At 40.4% G+C, this 23,319-nt stretch overlaps 2 protein-coding genes across 2 annotated transcripts in view; one reads left to right on the forward strand and one right to left on the reverse strand.

Moving 5' to 3' along the window:
* Positions 1–14,757, reverse strand: part of MYOF (myoferlin) — a 107,892-nt gene extending 93,135 nt beyond the window's left edge. The window contains 3 exon segments of the mRNA XM_029911377.1: positions 285–376; positions 2,551–2,606; positions 14,590–14,757. Coding sequence (XP_029767237.1) covers positions 285–376; positions 2,551–2,606; positions 14,590–14,677 — 236 coding nt within the window. The 5' untranslated portion in view covers positions 14,678–14,757.
* A 2,589-nt stretch (positions 14,758–17,346) lies between these two features.
* The window catches only part of CEP55 (centrosomal protein 55), a 36,919-nt gene continuing 30,946 nt past the window's right edge, over positions 17,347–23,319 (forward strand). Inside the window, exons 1-2 of the mRNA XM_024192628.3 lie at positions 17,347–17,416; positions 22,469–22,663. Coding sequence (XP_024048396.2) covers positions 22,481–22,663 — 183 coding nt within the window. The 5' untranslated portion in view covers positions 17,347–17,416; positions 22,469–22,480. The remainder of the gene's footprint in view (positions 17,417–22,468; positions 22,664–23,319) is intronic.

Below are 23,319 nucleotides of genomic sequence, written 5' to 3' on the forward strand. Positions count from 1 at the left end.
CAAGGTCAAGTGTACGGAGAAGGCTGAAGTCTCCCTCCAGAGCAACAAAACAGAAACATTGGTGAGGGAGAAGACCACAGTGAGCAAAGAGAAGACCACAGGCCTAAAACATAGAGAATCATTAGAGCACAATAAAACAATAAAATGTCAGCCAATTCAATCAACCAACCAATCTAATAGCAGCAATTATTTGTTTGTAGTGAAATATCAGATTCATAGTTTTTGTTTGGCCTTTTGAATTACATTGAAAATTAGATGAATTTAACAATGAAAAAAGTACATACTTGTTTTGTCCAATTGTTTCAAAATCTTTCACAATAATGGTCAGGGATGATGAAACATCGAGTGCTATCCCTTTCAAATCAAATTCAAGAATCTGTACAAAGAGAATTGGAGCAAAAACCACTGATCAATACAGCTGAAATACAAAGTACCTTAACAATATGAAGGCAAACAATACAACTTTTCATGAATGAACATTACATTTAGTAACACAGTTAAACCTGACTGGTCTTACATCTGCATATCTGGAAAATGAAGTGAAAAACTTCAGAACATGTCTGTAGTACATTTTGACTTGTTATTGGTACATTGCAATTAAAAAGGAGAGTTTCTTAATAGTGCCCCATTATAGTACTTCTAGTGCTCCTCCCTTGAGTTAGTATAAATAACTTATTGCCTTCATAAGACCTGGGCCTATTCCAAGTTCAGTCATCATTTCAGGCCTTTGTGTTTCTACACCCTTCTCTTATTTGTAGATATGATGACCCATGACTTTCATGTGTATGCACTTTAACCTCTCTTCTAGCTCATTAAAGAGAATGCTAAATATAGCTAAAACTAACACTGACCTTTGTGACACCCCTCTAGACACCTAGCCCTAACTTGCATTACCATTTTTCATTACTTTTGGTGTACAGTTAATTATTAAAGTGGCAGTGCTCATATCAGGGACCCAGCCATGCCACGATTAATATCAATGTCAAAACTTCCTTTGACTTCAATGACAGGAGAAGCAGGCCCTAAACAAACCATAAATCCATCTACATTTACTTAAAATGAGATGAGATACAATTGTCACAGCTCATAAGAACATAAGAATGGCCAAACCGGGTCAGACCAATGATCTGTCTAGCCTGGTATCCTGTCTTTTGACAGTGGCTGGTGCCAGATGCTTCAGAGGGAAAGAACAGTACAAGGCAGTTTATCAAGTCCCAGCCCCAGCTTCTGGTAGCTGGAGGTTTAGGGACATCCAGAGGATGGGGTTGCATCCCTGACCATCTTGGCTAATAGCCATTGATGGACCTATTCTTATCTAATTGGTTTTTGAACCTACTCACACTTTTCTCCTTCATAACATCTGCTGGCAACAAGTTCCACAGGTTGACTGAGCATTGTGTGATGAAACACTTCCTTATGTAACTTCCTTCTTACTAATTTCATTGAGTGATCCCTGGTTCTTGTGTTATGTGAAGGGGTAAATAACACTCCCATATTCACTTTCTCAGCACCATTCATGATTTTATAGACCTCTATCATAGCCCACCTTCGTCGTCACTTTCTAAACTCAGTAGTCCCACTATTATTAATCTCTCCTCATATGGAAGCTGTTCCATACCCCTAATCATTTTCGTTGCCCTTCTCTGTACCTTTTCCACTTTATATTTATATTTATCATTTTTTAAATGGGGCCACCAGAACAGCATGTAGTATTCAAGGTGTCAGCGTACCATATATTTAAATAATGGCATAATTATATTTTCTGTCTTATTATCTATCCTTTTCCCAATGGTTCCCAACACTCTGTTAGCTTTTTTGACTGCTGCCGCACATTGAGCAGATGGTGTCAGAGAACTATCCATCATGACTCCAATATCTCTTTCTTACGTGGTAACAGCTAATTTAGACCCCGTCAGTTTGTATGTATAGTTGGGATTATGTTTTCCAATGTGCATTATTTTGCAATGATCAACACTGAATTTCATCTGCCATTTGGTTGCCCAGTCACCCAGTTTTGTGAGATATCTTTGTAACTTCACAGTCTGCTTTAGATTTAACTAACTTCAGTAATTTTGCATCATCTGCATACATTGTCACCTTACTGTTACCCCTTTTTCCAGATCATTTATGACTACATTGAACAACACAGGTTCCAGTGTAGATCACTGGGGGACCCTGCTATTTACCTCTCTTTGCTGTGAAAATTGAGCATTTATTCCTACCATTTGTTTCCTAGCTTTTAACCAGTTACTGATTCATGAGAAGACCTTCCCTCCTATCCCATGACTCTTTACTTTGCTTACAAGCCTTTGGTGAGGGACCTTGTTAAAGGCTTTCTGAAAGTCCAGGCACACTATATCCACTGGATCACCCATCCCACTTTGTGTTTGTTCACTCAGCTTTAAAACACATTTACTGTCACCTTATAGGAAAGTATTTTACTTTAACTCCTATCTGTATCTCAGATTCATAACTGCAGTGACTAATATACTAATTTTGTAGCCATAATGCACTGTACCATATATTAAAAACAAAATGAGAATAAGTCACCTCGTTCCAAACAGGGTTGAGTTCACTATCAATTTTCTTTGTTTTCTTTTTTTCATCTGCAAATAAAAATAAAATGTGATTGTTTGCTTCTATTAAAGGATTAGAATATTAAGTAAAATAATAATAGAATCTTTCTATTTTCTTTCATAAAAGATTTCATATGTGCAGATATTGATACCAATGAGAATTACACATGCATGTAAGGGGAATTCACTCCTCTGAGTAAATAGGCTCCGTTCAGAGGTTTCTAGGGGGTTAGGTGGATGGAATTCCTATCTCCAACTTGCACTGCTGCAATGCATCAACACACTGACTGCCATTTCCGCACATAGTTGCATCCCCTAAGTGGAAGCTCCCAGCCACTGGCTCTACTTCCGTGTAAACCAGCCTATTTCCCCTGGGGTATGCCATGGTGCACAACCAGGGCGGGTAGATTATGTCTGGCATGGCCATTCTACCCAAGCTCCTCCCCTTCAGAGGCACAGTGGGGTTTAAGTGGTGCGGAGGCTCTTACAAAACCCTTCAGACCTGTCCGTGTGAATTTCACCCATAGAAAGGAGAACAGAATCCAAGAGGATTCCCCCATTATAATAAATCTACATCAGCTAACATTTTGATCCTAGGTGTTTTGACTTTTTCTTTATATATAGAAAATAAAATAAAAATATGTATGGAGGAAGGAAAACATTGTCTCTTGCTTGACGCTTGCCAACATAAAATACAGTACACTCACTGAACAAATGCAAATTTATAAGGGGAAGTGTGTGCCACACAAGAATAACTAATATATTAGCCTTACTCATTATCATGTCTATTCTAAGTGAACTAATTGTTTAGTTATTTAATACAGAGATATCACTAGAAAGATTGACATTTACAGACTTTTTACTTGCCCTCTTTCTTACTTTCACTCCTTTAGTGAAGCAATATTACAAGCTCACATTGTCATTTGCAAGTTACAACTATAATTGTCAGTAAAACTTTGTGAAGGTCGGTGAGGCAATATTAAGTCAGTTTCCACATTACTCAGGTGGTGGGATTTGATGGCTCTTTCTATTGGATGAAAATGGAAGGCACTGAAAAATTAGCCCATACTATACATTGCAAGGAACTGACACATAGTTCTGTAACAGGAATTGGCCACAAATTATGCAGGATACTGACTCACATCATACCACAAAGGAAACAGCATTTATAATCTATGGTGCAGTAAGCTCACATCTTGCAGAACTAATTGTCATAAAATCAGCCTGAGTTCCACTTCATAGTTAGAGCTAGTCAAAAAAGAAAACCAAAGAAAATGTTCTGAAAATAATCTAAATGTTTTGTTTTGACATTTCTGAAATTAAATATTTTGATTTTTTAATTTGAAATGACTTTTTGTTTAGAAATTTCCTTTAATTTTATTTTAAATATTAAAAAGCTCAAAATCAAAATAAAACTTTTCATTCACTGTGAAATGGTTTTTTTCAACTTTTCAATTCTCCAAAAATTTTGAAATATTTGTTTCATTTTGACCCAAAAAATTTTTTATTGTTTTTTATTTTATTTTTATTTTTTGATTTTTCAGAAATGCCAGCAAACTGAAAAATCAATTATTCCCACAGCTCTTCTCACAATCCTATATACTGAGGTCACCTAATCAATAATGCTGCACGGTTGAGCATGGCTACCAGGAAAATCTGGGGTTCAGAACAGCTCTTGAGATTCCCAGTCTTTTGCTCAACAGAAGGTGGGGTTGTCAGAGGAAGGATTCCTACTGGCAATTCCATGTAATGTGGAATTGTACCATAGAGCCAATCCTGATTGAACTGATGGATAAAAGCACTACAATCCCCACTCAAGCCAGCTAACACCTCAGTCATAATCCTGTAGTGTAATGTAAGGGACCGTGTAGTGTAAACACTGGGCAGGATCATTCTTGACAAGGGGGAGAGCTCATTCTTGTCTACCTAGTACTAATTACTAAAAAATAATAGTAAAATAAAAATAAGGTCCATGATTTCATTTATACTGTACATACTATAGTGTATGCTGAGAAAAAAATATTTTATGTCATATATTTGAGAGTATTGAGAAGGATTTTGGGGTGTATGGGTTAAATTAACAGGATTTTGTTAAAAAACATACATAATTTAAGTCAGTCCATATGTGGAGCTAACACATTTGAGGTTGATTTTTAGTGTTTGTTCCCTTCATTTTATGTTGCCTCTTTGTATTCGTCTATTTTACCATTCTTTTAATACCACTTATTTTACTTTGTTTTTGTACCTGTAGCAAAGAACTTTTCCCTTCCCATTTAAGATACTATGCTATAGCAACATTTCTTGGCCAAGAGGATTCCCTTTGGGGCCATTCAGTATCACCCATTCTTCAGCCAATGTGAACCCAACCGTGAAAAGCAAGACCCAAAATCATATCATTTGATGAGAATCAAATCTGGGTAAATTGCACAGTAGGGCAGTGGGCCATCTATTGTTTTTCTTTTGGCCTCACCTTTAGGTAAGGAATGATCATATATAGGATATTTTTATATTACTTTCTTTGTTAATAAAGCACACTTAACTTATAGATACCAGAAATAAAGACAGGTTATATCTCCCCTGCTTTGTCTTTGTTAGTGTTAGTTTACAAATAGATTTATGGTACTACTGTGACGCTGGCAAGCCAGATGCCAGCTTTTGCCAAGACTGCAGGCATTAGCTAAGAATTGACAAACTCATAGCTGGAGACCAGACCAGTTCATATATGTTAATGTTGCTCAAAATAGGCATTAGTCTCATAAGAATGTATTTAGTGTTTAGACTCGATAGAATGTCTGCAAGTTGCTGCATGCATTAATCTTATTTGTAATGTCTGAATTCCATGCTATAAGGAAATATGTAAGTTTTGCTTTATAACTTAGAAAATGTTTGCTCTAAACTTGTGAACTCAGACCGGGAGAGAGTTTCCCCCTATCCGTCGAGAAGAACTATCAAAATCAGATGGGCCATCAAGAAACATTGCAATACAAAGGATTGGTGAATGGCTGTATCGCACCTTGGAAATGCTACGTGTAAGGAAGCTTGTCCTATGGACTGAAAGGCTGAATGAAGGAAATAAAACAAAGACATGGGAAAATTTTCCATCTCTTTGCTGTTTGAACTCTCACAGGGTCAGAGACACCAAACTGAAGCCAGAGATCACCAGGGGTTACCATTGGGTCTGCCCTGAAAGACACTTTGAATGGACAGATCACTACAACTCTGTCACTCTTAGAATTTAGATTGCCACTCATTTGTGTTTATGTTTAGTTGTTAGACGTTTAAGTTATTTTATTACAGAATTGGCTACAGGCATTGTTTTTGGTGTGTGATCTAAGATACAAATGGATCTGGGGTAAGTGACTAGTATCTTGGGACTGGAAGCAACCTGAATATTTCATTATTTTTGGTGTAAGTGATCATTTATCACTAAGTCCAGCTCGCCAGAGTAGCAAGATAGACTGGAGTTTAAAGGGGCTGTGTGTGACTCCATGGCAAGACTGTTATAATGATCCAGGAGTTCACATTTGTTACTGGCTTGATGAAATCTAATTATAGAACAAGCCACCAGTTTGGGGTGTCTGCCCTGTTTTTGACAGTCTGCCCTGAGGTAGGCACTCACGGTCGTGACCCACTCCAGATAGTGTGACAATTGGTGTGACACAAAATCTTGGCAGGATTCTCATGCCACTGGTCAGTTGGTTTATAGATCATAACCCTAGTGCTGTTAAAAGTTTACATTTGATATCAAGAGTTTTTAAGTGTTAAAGATTAGACATAATGAGTGAATTGCATTCATATGAGGGTCTTGACACAAAGAACCTTGAAAAATTATGTAAGAATAGGGGATTATCCCATAAAGAGCCTCTGATCAGAAACTGAGAGCTTTGCTCATAGACTTTGAGCAAGGAGCAGGGTCTGAGCACCCCACTGCCCCAGAAACCGCTGCAGCAGAACTGGTTCGAGAACAATTGTTGTGGGGACAGTAACTGATGAGATAAAAGCTGCCATCTGTGATAAAAAACCTTCCACAGTTTTGGAGGCAGCAGAAATTGCAGATAAATATATTGAGTCAAGGGCTCATGCAGGGCACAAACCGCAGGGAAAGGGAAATGCTCCTGTTCCCCATGTTAAGAGGGAGGAGGGATCTGGGAATAAACCTAACCCCAACTTTGTTAAAAAACGTCAAAGGAGCCCAGATTTTAAAATCTTTTACCCTAAGGGAAAGCAGGTAGTCTGCCATCACTGTGGGACTCCTGGCCACATAAAACCAAATTGCCTCAAACTTAAGGTCACCCCACAATCTGCACCCAGAACCCCCACAGTAAGTGCCAGTGCTACCACCATGAGTGCTAGTGCTAATGCTAACACCATGATCCCAGAGGAAACAGTACAGGAGCAGATGGCTTCATAAAGTATAGTAGGACTGAGTATTGGTAAGGTAGTGAAGAATTTAGTAAGACTGTTAGAGTGAATGGCACTGAATGTACAGGCTGAAGGGACATGGCATCCTAGGTCACTTTGATTAAGGAAAGCTTGGTAAGGGAAGAAGATAGACTTCCTGGCAAAAGTCTAAATATTTTAGTTTTGGCTCAATTTTCTGTGATTGTGCCCCTGATTAAAGTCCACCTTAAGTGGGAGGATTTTAAGGGTGAAATTTCATAGAATCATGGAACTGGAAGGGACCTCGAGAGGTCATCTAGTATTATCTAGACCATCCCTGACAGGTCTTTGTCCAACCTGCTCTTAAAAACCCCCAATGATGGAGATTCTACAACCTCCCTAGGCAATTTATTCCCGTGTTTAACCACTCTGACAGTTAGGAAGTTTTTCCTAATGTCCAACCTAAACCGCCCTTGCTGCAATTTAAGCCCATTTCTTCTTATCCTATCCTCAGAGGTTAAGGAGAACAATTTTTTCCCCTCCTCCTTGTAACAACCTTTTATGTACTTGAAAACCGTTATCATGTCCCCTCTCAGTCTTCTCTTCTCCAGACTAAACAAAGCCAATTTTTTCAATCTTCCCTCATAGGTCATGTTTTCTAGCCCTTTACTCATTTTTGTTGCTCTTCTCTGAACTTTCTCCAATTTGTCCACATCTTTCCTGAAATGTGGCACCCAGAACTGGAAACAATACTCCAATTGAGGCCTAATCAGCACGGAGTAGAGCAGAAGAATTACTTCTCGTCTCTTGCTTACAATACCCCTGCTAATACATCCCAAAATGATGTTTGCTTTTTTTGCAACAGCATTACACTGTTGACTCATATTTAGCTGTGATCCACGATGATCCCTAGATCCCTTTCCTAGGCAGTGATTTCCCATTTTGTATGTGTGCAACTGATGTTCCTTCCTAAGTGGAGTACTTTGCATTTGTCCTTATTGAATTTCATCCTATTTACTTCAGATCATTTCTCCAGTTTGTCCAGATCATTTTGAATTTTAATCCTATCCTCCAAAGCACTTGCAACCCCTCCCAGCTTGGTATCGTCCGCAAACTTTATAAGTGCTTGTTTCCCTCTATCATTTTAGCCACATTTAAGCAGTTCATGTTATAACATGCAGCCAGAGAGAGTATGGCCCTGACTCACCTGCTGTCTGTAGACAGCAGGCAAAGTTGTGGGGGTGGGGAGGAATGCCCTCAGTCCTTTGTCTATTGAGAGTAGTAGCTTCTGAGAAGGAATTTGAGGCTTCTTCTGCTGTGCTGGAGTCTGCGCTAAACTTAGGTGAGACTCAGAAGGAGTTTGTGAAAGCTTAACAAGATGACCCTTCTCTAGACAAGAACAGGGGTTGCAGCTTAGAATATAATACCTCAGCTGGGGAAGGAAATGGTAGATTTTTTGTATAAGGAGATTTGTTATATAGGGAGGTTTCCATAGGGAAAAAGCATTGTCCTGGTGAGGTTTGCAAGCAGGTAGTTGTGCCTGAGAAATACAGGAGAGGGTTTGGATCCAATCCAAAAGCAGGTAAGGCTGGCCTTATTGAAGCACCACAAAGAGGTATTTTCCAACTGCTCAGGTTTAACTGACAGGATTATACATTCCATTGAAATAGCAGGACCACGCCCTGCTCCTAGCAAGGCATATTGTGCTAAAGGGGAAATGCAGAAACAGATCCAGGAAGAGGTAGATAGCATGCTGGAGATGGGAGTAATTACTAAAGTCCCTGGGTATCTCCTGTTGTGACAATACCTAAAAAGGATAAAGCCATGAGGTTTTGTGTGGATTTTAGGAAGCTAAACACTATCACCTAACCTGATCCATACCCCACACACCAAATAGAGGACCTACTGGCTCTGTTGGGGACTCGGGAGTGCAAAATTCATAAGCATGATCATGAGTACTGGCAAATCCCCTTAGATGCGCATGCTCAAGAAAAATAAGCTTTTATAGTGGAATATGGCTTATATGAGTTTAAGGGTATGCCTTCTGGATTAATCAGTGCAGCAGTTAGGTTTCAGAGGCTTGCCAATGAGGTGCTCAGGGGTTACAAACATTTGCCAAGACCTATATAGATGATTGGCTATTTTCAGTAGTTTCTGGAAAGACACTTGAATCACATGGAAATTGTGTTACAAAGGCTTAAAGAAACCAACCTCACTGTCAAGGTCTCCAAATGCAAAATGGGGACTGCAGAGGTATACCACCTAGGACACAGGGTGGGCAGTGGTTTTGTTTGCTCTGATCCTTTAAAAGTAGAAAGCGATTAGGAACTTGCCTGCCCCACAAATCCAGAAGCAGGTCCAATCCTTTATTGGTCTGGCCAGCTATTACCAGAGATTTGTAAAGTGGTTTAGTGCCATTGTGGCCCCCCATAACAGACCTTACAAAAAAAGGGAAACAAGACTGGATGGTATTGACAGAGGCTTGTGAAAAAGGCTTTCAGGACATAAAAGAGGCTTTGTCCAAAGAGCCTGTTTTGGCCAGTGCTGATTTCAGCAAATCAATTATACCGTGCACTGATGCTTCTAACATCAGGTTAGGTGCGGTCCTAATGCAGAATGGGGTGGGAAACAAGCAACATCCCATTGCCTTCTTGAGTAAAAAAACTAACCATACTGAACAGAACTATGCTGTCATTGAGCAGGAATGCTATGCCATCATTTGGGCTGTTAAGAAACGTAAACCTTGTTTGTGTAATAAAAAAATGTCAGGTTTTAACAGATCACGCTGCTTTGACGTGGTTGCACTGAGCTAAAGGAACCAATTCTAGATTACTTTGTTAGAGTATAGCCATACAGGAATTTGATATGGAAATAATTTGTTTAAAGGGAAAGCAAAATGTAGTGGCTGATGCCTTATCAAGAATGGGGTTATTCTGATGCATATTCAGGAGCGTCAGTGACATCCCTTCTTACACCTGTTTTGCATTGGGGGGTATGATGCTGGCAGGTCAGTTGCCAGCTTGTGCCAAGGCTGCAGGCATTAGCTAAGAACTGACAAACTCATAGCTGGAGACCAGACCAGTTCACGTATGTGTTAATGTTGCTCAAAATAGGTATTATAAGAATGTATTTAGTGTTTAGACATGAATGCCCCTATCGTACCTTGGAAACGCTATGTGCAAGGAGGCTTGTCCTATGGACTTGGAGACTGAATGAAGGAAATAAAACAAAGACACGGGAAAATTGTCTCTTTCTTTTCTATTTGAACTCTCACAGGGTCAGAGAAACCAAACTGAAGCCAGAGATCCCCTGGGTAACTCCTTGGTCTGCCCTGAAAAACACTTTGAATTGACAGATCATTACAATTCTGTCACTCTTAAGATTTAGATTGCAACTAATTTGTGTATATGTTTCCTTGCTCTAACCTTTCAATAACTCATTTATTTTTCCTAGTTAATAAACCTTTAAGTTAGTTTATTACAGGATTGGCTACAGGCAGTGTCTTTGGTGTGAGATATAATATACAAATGGATCTGGGGTAAGTGACTAGTGTCTTGGGACTGAAAGCAACCTGAATATTTTGTGATTTTTGGTGTAGGTGATCATTTATCACTACGTCCAACGTGCCTGGGTGGCAAGACAGACTGGAGAGTTTAAAGGGAGTGTGTGTGACTCCATGGCGAGACTGTTATAGTTATCCAGGAGTTCACATTTGTTACTGGCTTGATGAAATTGAATTATAGAACATACCATCAGTTTGGGATGTCTGCGCTGTTTTTGACAGTCTGCCCTGAGGTAGGCATTCAGGGTTGTGAGCCACTCCAGACAGTATGACAACTACTTCTGGCTATAATTTTCTAATACCCTGTATTGGAAATGGTAATTCATTTTTAGTGTGACCATTTGTCAGTGTTCTTGATGGGTGAAATGTGCATGTTAACCAGAAGAATTTCACTAACTAGATATGAATTTTGTTTAGGATAAGGTGCTCCTTCCTTAAAAATTCTAACCATACTGCTATCACCCCACACTCAGAAGTCAAATTGAGTCACATTATTTTAATTCATCATTGTTGACTTCAGTGGATGGCACAATAGCAGAAATAAGCATCATATGATGTTGGAAAACCTATATCTATCTTTTTAAAAATAATCTGACAGTGGTATCATACGGGCTAATATGCCACACTTCCTTACCAAAATATACTTTAAAAACCATCATCCCCAACTTTAATATAATTACATGCTCAAAAACTTCATTACGACAGAATTAAGGTTGTCCAGTGGTACCTTGGGTCCTTCCAGAATGTGGAGAGTAGCTAAACTTTAACCTCTGAAAACCAGTAAATATAATGTTGTTATGGAGTAATTAAATCAGAACAAAGTCACTTTTATTCCCAGAGCGTCTCCATGGAGATTTACACCGGCATAGCTAAAGTTTTATAATTATACCACTATAATTCTGCAAATTGATTTTCCCATGTAGACAAGCCCTTAAACCCAGAAGAGATTAATTAAAAAAAGGAAGAGCATCAGCCCACTATTAGCCTAGTTGGCCCAACAAAATAGAAGTCATAGCTCCAAATAATTTTACGTCAGAACTGAATGCTACATGTCAAAAGGAAGCCGAAAGTCAATAAATGTCATACTATTGGTTACGCATATAAACAAACATGTCTTCTATTACATCTAAAGGAAGGAAGTTTCAGGGTTTTTTTCTAGTTTACTATCTCACATGTAAAAATGTTTTATTGCCTTAACTTTTAGTGTTTAATGCCATTTTGGCATGTTCTCACACTTTTTCCTTATCCATTTCAATAACGCTTTCATTTAATACAAAATTATGACAAGCTCAGAAATCTGCTATTACAGCCTCTGTGTTTGCAGCATTAGTTTACATTTGGGTGTGTAGTTCTCTTTAAATGATGAGCTGTTCCTTATGTAAATAAAAAACAAAGGTCAAGCTCACAGGGCTGAGGAAAAAAGTTCTTGGGGAAAAAAAGAAAAACTAGTGCAGATAGTCTATCACTACAGGGTTTTGTGCATATCTCAGGATATTTACTTAATATGGCAGTGTATGTTAATTATGCCAGCTATACATTACTATGTAAATACTAATGAGCTCTATTCAAGGTACAGATAAAATTGTATTTTTAATACCTGATACACATATCAGAAGCTAATGAAAGAAACTAAAGCTATGATCCTGCAAATGCTTATGAATGTGAGAAATTTTCACATGTGAATAGTCACACAGAGTTTGCTTATCTGTAAAGATACTCCAGTGTATAAATGTTTGCAGGACCAGGGTCTAAATTGATAAATCTTTTTCATAACTGGCATGTCTAAGGGCCAACTCCCACAGAAGTACTGAGCACACACAACTCCCACTGAAGTTTTAACATATTCTAAACCAGTGGCTCTCAAACTTCTTTACTGGTGACCCCTTTCACATAGCAAGCCACTGAGTGCAACCCCCTCCTTATAAATTAAAACCACTTTTTTATATATTTAACACCATTATAAAAGTTGGATGTAGAGCAGGGTTTGGGGTGGAGGCTGACAGCTCGCAACCCCCCATGTAATAACCTCACGACCTCCTGAGGGGTCCCAACCCCCAGTTTGAGAACCTCTGTTCTAAACCATATACTGAAATCAATAGAAGTTACCTATGCTTGATGCTTCTTAGGACCAGTCCATCAGTTTTAAATGACTAATTTAATTTAGAAAATATTGTTGATTGAATGTGAAATACCATAATGAGTCTATCATAAAATTACGTTTTACAATACAACATTGGCCTTAATCATGTCAATAGGAGTACTCAGGTGCACAGAGTTAAGCATGAGCACAAGTACACTTGGTCTCCAATCCCACAAGAAAAAAAAGTCCTGCCAAATGGGGCTAAGTGTTGCTGACATAGTTTATTTTGTTGTTTTTTGGTTTGTTTTATTTTGGAATATAATCTCCAAATTGTACTCTATGTTGGGGGGTCTGGAACAAATTTAGTAGAATAAAGGTGTTGCCACTCTGTTGGCATACTCCCTGCTAACAATAACATTGATTTAGATTATGGAACATGCTGGGGGAAAATGGCCTCCCTACGAAACACACCATAAGTGTAAGCAACCAGTCAGCACACTCCAGACATGCTGCGATGCATCCTTGCCACTGGATAGTCAAACTGTGAACTAGCTGAGAACTCCTCACCACTGGGTCCTCCTCCACAGTTGACAAGATCCTGCTGTTTTCTTGCTCCTTCCACTACTCTGGCCAGAATGCAAAACAAATATTAAAAAAAAAAAAAAAAAGAACATGACCAAGACACAAAAAATGAAAAGAAAGAGTGTAAAAATAAATGCAGTATAAAATAAGAAATGATATATTCTACTAAAAAAATTCATCAGGGTGAACTTGTACTAAAGAAAATGGTAGATGATGCCTGTGAGCATCAGTTTACAGTTTTTACATACAAGTCACACATATAAACTGCTCCTTGAATGTCTGCCACTGGTGTTCCATTTCCCATGCTGCCCAGGCACCAGTCAGAAAAACTGCAGGATTTTGAAGCAAATCTAACACTGCAGTGTGGAAGCAACATAAGTAGAGCTCTTACTCAATGGAGTAAGATGACTTGCATTGGTAATAGTGTGTGCTCAGAAAGGAGGAATAGACTTGGTCATGAAAAGTAGCACCAAATCAGGGAAGCACAGAGATCAAAGGATACCAGAACCAATCAGCAAGGGGCAAAAAGGGGAGAAGGGACACAAAACAATTGAGAGATGAAAAAATGGGGACTAAGAGAACAGAGACAATATAGGAAGAAGTAAATTTAACTGTTGGCCACAGTTGTTCAACGGATTACATGATACAAGATTGTCTGGGTCCTCCACACCTTGAAGGTGACAACACTAAACTTATAGCTGAACCCCCTTGGTACTGAAGGAAGAAGAAGCCATAGAAACTTTAATCAGTTACAAAACTTATATCAAAATGAAATTAACATTCAATCTTACATATAAATGTTAGTTAATAAGTGTTTTCTCTTTCTCCCTTAAGCAACAAGTAGGCAACTCTGAAAATGGTATGATATGGAAAGTTAGGAGGTTTAATAATAATAATATTAAAAGAAATGCTAAAAATACTTTAGTAAAATAATTACAATAAAAGGGAACTGCTGTAGAAGCAAAATTGGTAGTGAGCAGCAGCTGCTGTGCCAAATCAAAAAGAAAGATGAAAGATTTTCAGCATGAACATCACAGGTTAAGGTGCTGGACTGTAACTCAAAGTCGCACAATGTAGGCTTTAATTAATATCATCACTAAAAATAGATTTATAAGTAAAAGCAGAGGAATAAACCCTTACAGATGCTTGGAAACTGAGTCTTGGGAAAGCAGTCCCAAAGGCCAAGAAAAAGAAAATCTCACCCACAAACATACTCCACCATATCATTCCTGTGCAGATAACTTCAGTCTTTCTGGTAAAAACCGTCTTTGCTAACATTATGGTGAGATTCAGTTTTGTGTAACTTCAGTATTTCATAATTTTAAAATACCAATATAGAACACTGTCCTCAAAGCTACAAAAATATGCAAACAGAAATCTGATTGAGTACATTTGTTAGTTTTCCTTACCTTTAAAAATAACAGAAACAATAGGATCCGGTTTTCCAAATTTAGTTTTAGGGATATTGGTAGCAGATTCCACAATCACCCGAAGCATTGTTTCAAAACTTGGTTAAACCACTGCTGTCAGAAAAGGAACTTAAGAAAGTCTGTGCTTCAGATGCCCTGTGTCCTCCTCCAGACTGAAAAGCTCAGAGGAGGAGGCAGCAAGGAACAGTTTGCTTAGAGTGAAAAAGGGCTGATGGGTGGATCTATGACGGGCTAGTTACTAAAGGCTATAGAAAAAAAAAAAACTACCTGTAAACTGACACCATAATTCCTGTGCAAAGCAAGCACCATCCAGTGAAGTCTGGTTATGTGACAATGAAAAATGTACAATGTAAACAGGATATAAAAAAAAGCCTGAGCATATGAACCTCATATAAGTGATCAGGGAAAGAGGAGTATATAGCTGGCAAAAATTAAACACAACCCTAGTAGTCAGACACACCACAGCTCCCTCTTTTAACTATATTTCTGAATATACCATGTCATTGAACTTTATAATGGTCTACACTTTTCTCATCTTTGCTTTCAATGTGTAATGTTTTAATATATTTCCATGTTTCTTTCCTATTTTGTAAATCCACAAAATATCTACTCTTCAAAACAGTTTAAGTACTACCCATTCTATAGGGCTCAGGTTTTTAATAAACCTCTCTTATACTGTGTAGGCACTATACATTCTGCATTTAAGAACTGCACTGTTATATAAACATTTGTTCAGCCCCTCTAGGAGCAATAATAAAAAATAAATATGTAATAATATGGTGTCTGAAGAAAAATCTGAAAGTTTTTAACCCAAAAGGAGAGAAGACCTTGTCTATTGCTCAGTGACCTGTAAGTGACTGCTTTTAACCAGAGAAAACTAGGGAGTGGAATCCACTGAAATGAAACCAGTCAGAACTGGTGAATCAGAAGAACAAAGAATTGGCTATATCAGTTCAAACCATTAGTATGTTTAGTCCTGCTTCCTGTCTGATGTTTCAGAAGAAAAGAAACCAAACCAAAATTACACAATATATCTATTTGTACAATAAACGTACTTGGAGATAAATTTCATCCTGACCTCTGCAAATATCACATTATGCCCTGGAACCACAGATCTTATTATTTTTAGCTTGTATTAACTGCAAATATTATTGATGGTCATTAAATTGTCCAAGCCATCATATTGTACTTACTGACCTTTAGATGTAATTCATTCTGTATATTAACTATATAGTGTATGAAGTACGGTAGTATTTCATTTCATTTGGTCTACATGAACTGGCTGTTCATTTCCTTAGTTTCTTGGCCCACCTGGTTACTATCTGGTGGGAAGCTGAGAAAAATAATCAAGAGCATAGACAAATTTAATATTATCCATGTGGAAATATACTGATGCAAATACAGATTTCTTACTGTAACTGTCTAGAATGCAAGATCAAGGGGATTTAAGCAAGAGCATTCTATTCCAGAGTAGACCAGTAACAGAGCTCCAAGAACCAATTAAAGTGACCCTTTTTCCCAACTGGTCATACAGTAAGAGTGGAGTATGTAGCATGCATAAGCACAAAAAATGTTACAGAAAACATGAGTTTTAAAATAACTGTAAGGGTCCAAGTTTCCTAGAAAATAAATTAAACTCTGAGTTATACCTCACCCCATTATACTTACACATTGCAGAATCTATATCACAAGCCTGATTCAATTCCACTGCAGTAAATGGAAGTTTGATTGGGCTCCCCCAAACCAGCAATATTTATGCATAACAGCACCAACCTTAGCTGTTGCCCAAACACTCTTCTTTTATAAACCAAAATTAATTTAACTCCACAACAGAAATTCACTCCAGAGTAAAATTTAATTTGAAATCTCAGTGTACAAAGGAACATGTTCGTTTGCAATTTTTAAAACTAGTTTTAAGGGTTGAAAAGAGAAATCTCCAAAGCCAGACTTTAGACATTTAAGATGGCATTAAAAATCCTTTACGTAAAATAGTATGTTGGATACCTAGTTTGTGACCCCGTTTCTGCTATTTGTATTGTATTGTTGTAGGTAACTCGGAAATTTCTCCCCACAGCTTGGTGGTGTATAAACACAGGTGTCTGGTCCAGAGTAGAGGTGATCACTTTCCTATGTTGCAGTTATTCATTTTTCAGACTGACATAGTGCCCAGATGCCAAGGTGATGGACAGTTAACAAACCTCCAGGGGGCAGATATGATCATATGGATTTATTATTCACACGGGGCACCCTGGAGCTGCTAAAGGGAGATTACTCCCTTCCCTGCCTCCTCAGCCCCTCCCCCGCTCCCTTCCCTCCCTCCTTCCTCCCCCAGCCCCCTACTCCCTTCCATCCCCTGCTCCCTTCCCCTTCATCCCCCCTCCGTTCCCCAGCCCCTTCCTCCCCTCTCTCCACTGCTTCCCTTTATCCCCCATCCTTTCATCCCCTTCTTCCAGCCCCCAGCCCTTCCGTGGCTGCTCCCGCCCCTCCCTACTCTCTCCCCTGCTCCATTCCAGCCCCGCCCCAGTTCTCCTTCCGCCTCAGTCCCTTACTTCCCTTCCACCTCCTCTCCTCAGCCTCGCCCACTCTGCCGTTCCGCCCATCCCAAGCCCTCCGCTCTCTCCCCCCGTACCTTCCCCCTTCCCTCAACACCGTCCTCCGTACTGCCTGACCCTTTAGGAACCCCGTAGCTCACTTCCGGCAATGACGGAAGTGACGTTGACAGAGCCGCGGGATTCAAACTCCCGGAAGCGGAGGTGTGGTTGAGTGGAGGGGGATTTATAGCGGTGTTGTTGCCGCTGCCGCCCAGGTAGGTGGGGGTGTCCCGGTGCTACTGCCAGAATGAGCCCGCGGCGAGGGTGGTGGTGGTGGTGGCGGCGACGACTTTGCGGACCTGCACGTAGCGGTCTGGGCCCGGAGCTCTCCCGGCGCGGCCCCGGACCCGCACGGCTGGCGGTAGACGCGCGGCGAACCGCTGCTCCCGGTGGAGGGGCGGGCGGCTTCCCCATGTCCCGCGGGCCCCGAGCTTCCGTGGAGGGAAAACCCCCGATCCCCACTTGTGGCTAGTGACGGCCTCTGTCCATCGCTCCTCGAGCAAACCTAACGCCCCCCGGTCAGGCTCGCTGCTCAGAAGCCTGGGGCCGTGGTAGGCGTGACACGCAGCGGCTCGGGTCTCGCTCCCCTGTGGCGAAAACTGAGCATCAGAGGAGGCAAGCGCTGGAGCCGGGCACAGCGCAGCCCCAGACAGACTGGCTCAGGGGCACCTCTTGAGGATCTGGGGAAGCCTGCAGCGGAGGGGGAAATTGCGGTTGTATCTAGACACCAGGTGCGCCCCCATTAAGATCTTACCCTTTGTTCAGCAGTGCGTCTTGAAGCTGACACTGGTGAAGTGGTGCAGGCAGTTCTGCTGATCATGGGTTAACTGACAAAGTAGTAAAGCATTGTAACTGTGTTGGCCCCAGGGTATTAGAGAGACAAGGTTGGTCCAATAAAAGTTAGTCCAACTTCTGTTTTTGAAAGAGCCAAACTCAAAAGCTTGTCTTGCCAACAGAAGTTGTTTCAATAAAAGTTATTCTCTCACCTGCCTTGTCTCTCTAAGGTAGTAAAAATACCTGTGTCCTAGACACCAGTCGTTACCTTATTGATACTACTGGTCCAAGTGCACCCTTATAAAACAGACAAATCCTCTTGTAGACAAGGCACTACAAGCTGAAAACAAAGAGAAACTATGAAGCTTCTCACCAGTCCAGAGACAACACCTTGATGGGAATTATAGCTCCTTTCCAGTATCTAGGGTTGTGGATTGACCTTTTCACCAGGAGATTGCTGGTGTGCCCTTCATTCTTTTGTAATTTCTGGTTAATAGAGTTTGTCTTCCAGTTAGATCTCGGTAAATGTTCAAGTCCAGAGTTAGAAGTAACTGAAGACAGATGTGCCTACCCTTTTGCTCTTAAGGTGGGGGGTTTGAAAAATGTATCAGAAACATTCTGACAAAACACTTTTTCAGTGGAATTTGCTGCTTAGTCAAAAAGTGAAATGTTCCATGGGTTCTGTTGGAAGTGGCACTCTGTTTCCCTTCACAGAGAACTTTGGAATGCTTTGTTTTCCATCCGTATCAGAACAAAACTAGCTTTCGAAATAGAAAAACCCAGTCTGTTAAATGGAATTACCTTTTTGTGCCCAGCTCTAGTAGCTATGAAAGATAAAGAAGGTCTGGTTCCATCAGTTAGCTCCAGGGACAACTTCCTGCTGAAAAGAAGCCTCTGCTGCTCTGACCTATAGATAATGGGCCTGCTGGTATTTCAGAATGCTTTCCTTGATACTTATCTTTTGGGATTTGTCTCTGATTTAGAGCTAAGATGTGAAAAAATTATTTAAACTTGAAGCACCACCTCTGTCTAATCCCTGGAAGGAACTTCTTGTCTGTCCACTCCAAAGCCTCTTGGCTCCTTTGAGTAGGGACGATCTCTGCTACTCCAAAACCCATCAGATTGGGTAAGGGATAAATAGCCTCTGCTCCTGAGGTTAGATTTCCAAAGCAATAGTGCAGAGCACTGGAGCTATTTTCATTAGCAGTATTATTTATTTGTATTACTGTAGCACCTAGAAGCCCGAGTCATGGACCAAGACCCCATTGTGCTAGGTGCTGTACAAATACAGAACAAAAGGATAGTCTTTGCCCCAAAGAGCTTGCAATCTAAATATCCTGCTTTCATCACAATAGTATCTGAAAGCCTCCAGTAGTACATTATGTGATGTAATTAACATCTGTCACACATTTTGGTTTGCCCTCTTATCCACCCCCCGAGGGAGAATTGTGTGTGTGCAGTGTAGTGTTTTGGTTCTGTTTTCTGGGTTTTTAAATGTACACATTGCTATGTGTGTGTAAGCCCTGGCCTGCACTACAAAATTGTCAATATGATTATGTTGCTCAGAGGTGTGGCAAATCCACATCCCGGAGTGATGCAGTTATACCAAACTAACTCCTGGTGTAGACAGCACTATGTCAACAGGAGAGCTTTTCCTGTCGACATAGCTACGGCCTCTCAGGGAGGTGGAGTAGCACTCCCGTTGGTGTAGGTGGCATCTTCACGAAGCACTACAGCGGCACAGCTACAGTGCTATAAGTGTAGACAAACTCTTAGAAGCGGCAAGGTTGAAGAAATGTGCCTTTCTCTCTGAGCAGAAGGGGCTCGGTTTCTGGTGTTCCTTAATTTCTGTGGGAGTTTGTTCTGCAGTCTTAGACCAATGATGCAAAGGTCTGTCTGCTGCACAGATGAGCTTTACCCTTATGGAAGAAAGTTCCATTGTGTCTGGGGAGCAGAATTGTTGATTTGGGTCTTTATCATGGAGTTCTAGATCATATACTGGGCCTGAGCCATTAAGTACCTTAAAGAGAAGAAGGGGAGACCTTGAATTTAACTGGATATTCAAGGGAAACCAGTGTAAGGAGTGAAGGACAGTTTTGTGTGCACGGTAACCTGAGGTGTTGCTGAGGCAACATGCTGAAGTGTTCTATAGCCGTTGAAGTTTTCTAAGGGCTAATGGTGCCATCCCCAGATATACTCCATTGCTGTACTCCATATGGGAGGTGACAAAGGTGTGTATAACTGAGACTAGATCATTGTCCACCAGGATGGAACAGTCACAAGCCAACCAGAGTTGATAGTTACTCACAGGTGCTGCTATGTGAGCACTTAGGCTAGGTCTACACTGGGAGGGTGGGGGAATCGATTTAAAATACGCAAATTCATCTACACGAATAGCGTAGCTGAATTTGACGTATCTGATCTGACTTACCCCGCTGTGAGGACGGCGGCAAATCGACCACCGCGGCTCCCCCGTCGACGGCGCTTACTCCTACCTGGGCTGGTGGAGTACGTGCGTCGATTCGGGGATTGATTGTCGCGTCCCGATGAGACGCGATAATTAGATCCCTGAGAGAGCGATTTCTACCCGCCGATCCAGGTGGGTAGTGAAGACAAGCCCTTAGTGTCAGTGAGAATTCCAGAAACAACTCTTAAAGTACTATGGACTGAACTGAGCAAATGTGGATGTCTGCAATCAACCAAAAGAGACTGCACCACAGATGCAAACTCTTCAAAGTGCTTTCCTTTGCCCACCAGTATAACCTCTGTCTTGCTTGAGTTCAGTTTCAGCTAGTTGCTATGCATCTGTTACCTGATCTCATCCAAGCATTGGCTTATCTTGGTGGTAGCAATACTATCGTATGTGGTGAAGGATAAGTAGAGCTGTGTGTCATATGAATGTTGCTGGCACTTGAGATCATCATCTTACCAGTATACCTAGTGACTGTAGATGTTGAACAGGACCAGAGAAAATTGATCCTTGAAGGTATCCATGAATGAGAGGTCTAATGATGGAGGGGCTGTTTCCTGTCACTATTTTTGGGATCTGACACTCCAGAAAGGATTTGAACCATTTTAGCATATTCTCTTGGACCCTTGTCACTTCTTTCAGGTGAGACAGCAGAATCCATTGCAGAGAGGTCCAAACAAAAATTGAGAATGGAAGTCTGCCAAACATACTTTGATAGTAGGAGATCATCCCTCAGGTCCACAAAAGATGTTTTCGTCCCATGTTTTGGCCTGAATCCAGGCTGTGCCACATTTAGGATATTTGCTTTGTTAGGCAAAAAGATTCTTTTCCCCAAGAATCAGGCAAGCACAGACAGTACTGAAGGGGGTTTATTTACAGTACCGGGAAGACTGACAAGCAGCTTCAAAAATATGGTGCCATAGTGGTCAATTATATACATTCTCTTGTCAATTCATTTGCATTTATCTGTACATACAAAGACAGACGTTACAAGTCAAGAGAGAACCCTGAACAAAGATAAAAATAAGAACAGTACATACATATAGAGGTCATCCTACTTACATCAAACATCTATGACTACCTTGCGGGGGAAGGAGGCAGGTGTGCGTGCGTGCGTGTGTGTGGGCGGGGGGGGGGGAGGGTTAGGGATGAGTGCTTACAGATATCCAGTGGGCTGTGAAGGGAGGGTTTATTCTGTTCTAAGAACTAAATTACTGGGCGGGCATTAACCATATAAGCTTATCAATTGTTTACAATTGTCAGTGCCGTTTGTGCTACTGAAATATTCCTGCTTGCTTGTGTGGGCCCGATCCTGTTTTCCTGATTGAACTGTCCCTTTCCATGGGCACAAGCTTTGTTCCTTCTTACCGATAAGCTGAACTAAGTTATCATGTATTGACAGAAACTATGTCCTTGCTTCTCAGCAGTTTCTGTCTTTTCTGCTGGCTGAATTTTAACTCCTTCCTGACACCTTCAACTAGATGAACTTGTAGCTGGCCTTTGGCTGCAGTCTAAGATTCAAGACCATAGCTTTGCTTCACTTCTCACTCATTTCACATTTGCAAGGTTACCTCTAGAGCCATAAGAACTAAAAACTTAATAATTAAATGAAAGCTTAATTTGCAGAAGCTGGTGTTTTGGTTCTCTCTCACCAGGGGTATGTGTGTTTTCAAGCCCTGCCATCAATGATAACCTATAGAAAAATAGCTTATAGGTACTTCTATAGTACTTTGTATCTGGGAACCTCTATTGAGACCAATGTTGAGACACTGCACACACATTTGTGAGGGAGGTAAAGTAGTATTATCTTCATTTCGCAAATAGGGAAACTGGTTAATTCAGTCTGTGCTGTGCAGGAATAGAATGCAATCTGACTCAGTCCTGAGTTTTAACCATTAAACCATGATTTTATCAAACTTGTCTAAAGACTTATTTTTTTGCTAGGTCTCTAGCAATATCTTTAATATTTAACACAGGAAGGGACATAGCTATGTATACGTGATTCTTTTGTTTGTTTTCACAGAACGCTTGGAGGATGACATCAAAGGCCACCAAAGATATAATTACTGGCAAGTGGGGATTCAAATCTAGTAACTCCAAATCTGAGACTGAGTTGGAGAAGTATAAAAGAGAAAATGCAGCCCTCAAAAAGTCAGTGGAGGAAATTATTAAAGGGAAAAGCAAAATGACTGATACAGAAAGGAATAGACTTTTAGAGGTAATGTGTACACTTTGACTTTCAGGCTTGTTTCTATGGTGCCATAATTGCACAAGATAGCATTTCTCAACAAACGACTATTCTCCTTGTAACTTTAAAATCAGATTTTTAAAATGTAGTATCCCAATGTGATGCACTCATTCTTAGGTATTTGTCAGTTGTGCCTGCACTAATAAATTCCAGGTTATTTTACAAAGTGGTTAAATATAGAGGCCAAGGGCCTCAATTAGTAGCCAATAAAACATGTCCTGTAATATCTTAATGCTGTTTCAGTGTTCTAAAAATGTCAGTAATTGGAGTATTGCCTGGGGAGATCCCTATTTTGGATGATATAAGCACCCTTGGTGAATGAGATGAGAACTCACTGCATTGCATGTCCATGCACCTAGTCTGTATTCTTGTGCTCCCATTCAGATTCACCTAAGGGGATGCAGCCTCAAACACCATAAAGTGTCTTTATGCCACCATAGACAGAGAGCAGGAATTTGGGGATGTCAATTGCTGCTGCTGTTCTATTTCAGTTTTATTAACTAGGTTAAATAGCTGTGCCTAGCAAAAATAGCTCTTAAGCTAAGTTTTTGGCTTTCTTGCCTTTTAGTCTTGTGGCTCCATTGAGCCTTTCCCAGCTCTACTCAAGACTTCTTTGCTAACTTGAA

Source organism: Terrapene carolina, unplaced genomic scaffold, assembly GCF_002925995.2.
Source record: "Terrapene carolina triunguis isolate 2854851 unplaced genomic scaffold, T_m_triunguis-2.0 Scaffold95, whole genome shotgun sequence".
Classification (NCBI taxonomy): domain Eukaryota; kingdom Metazoa; phylum Chordata; order Testudines; family Emydidae; genus Terrapene; species Terrapene triunguis.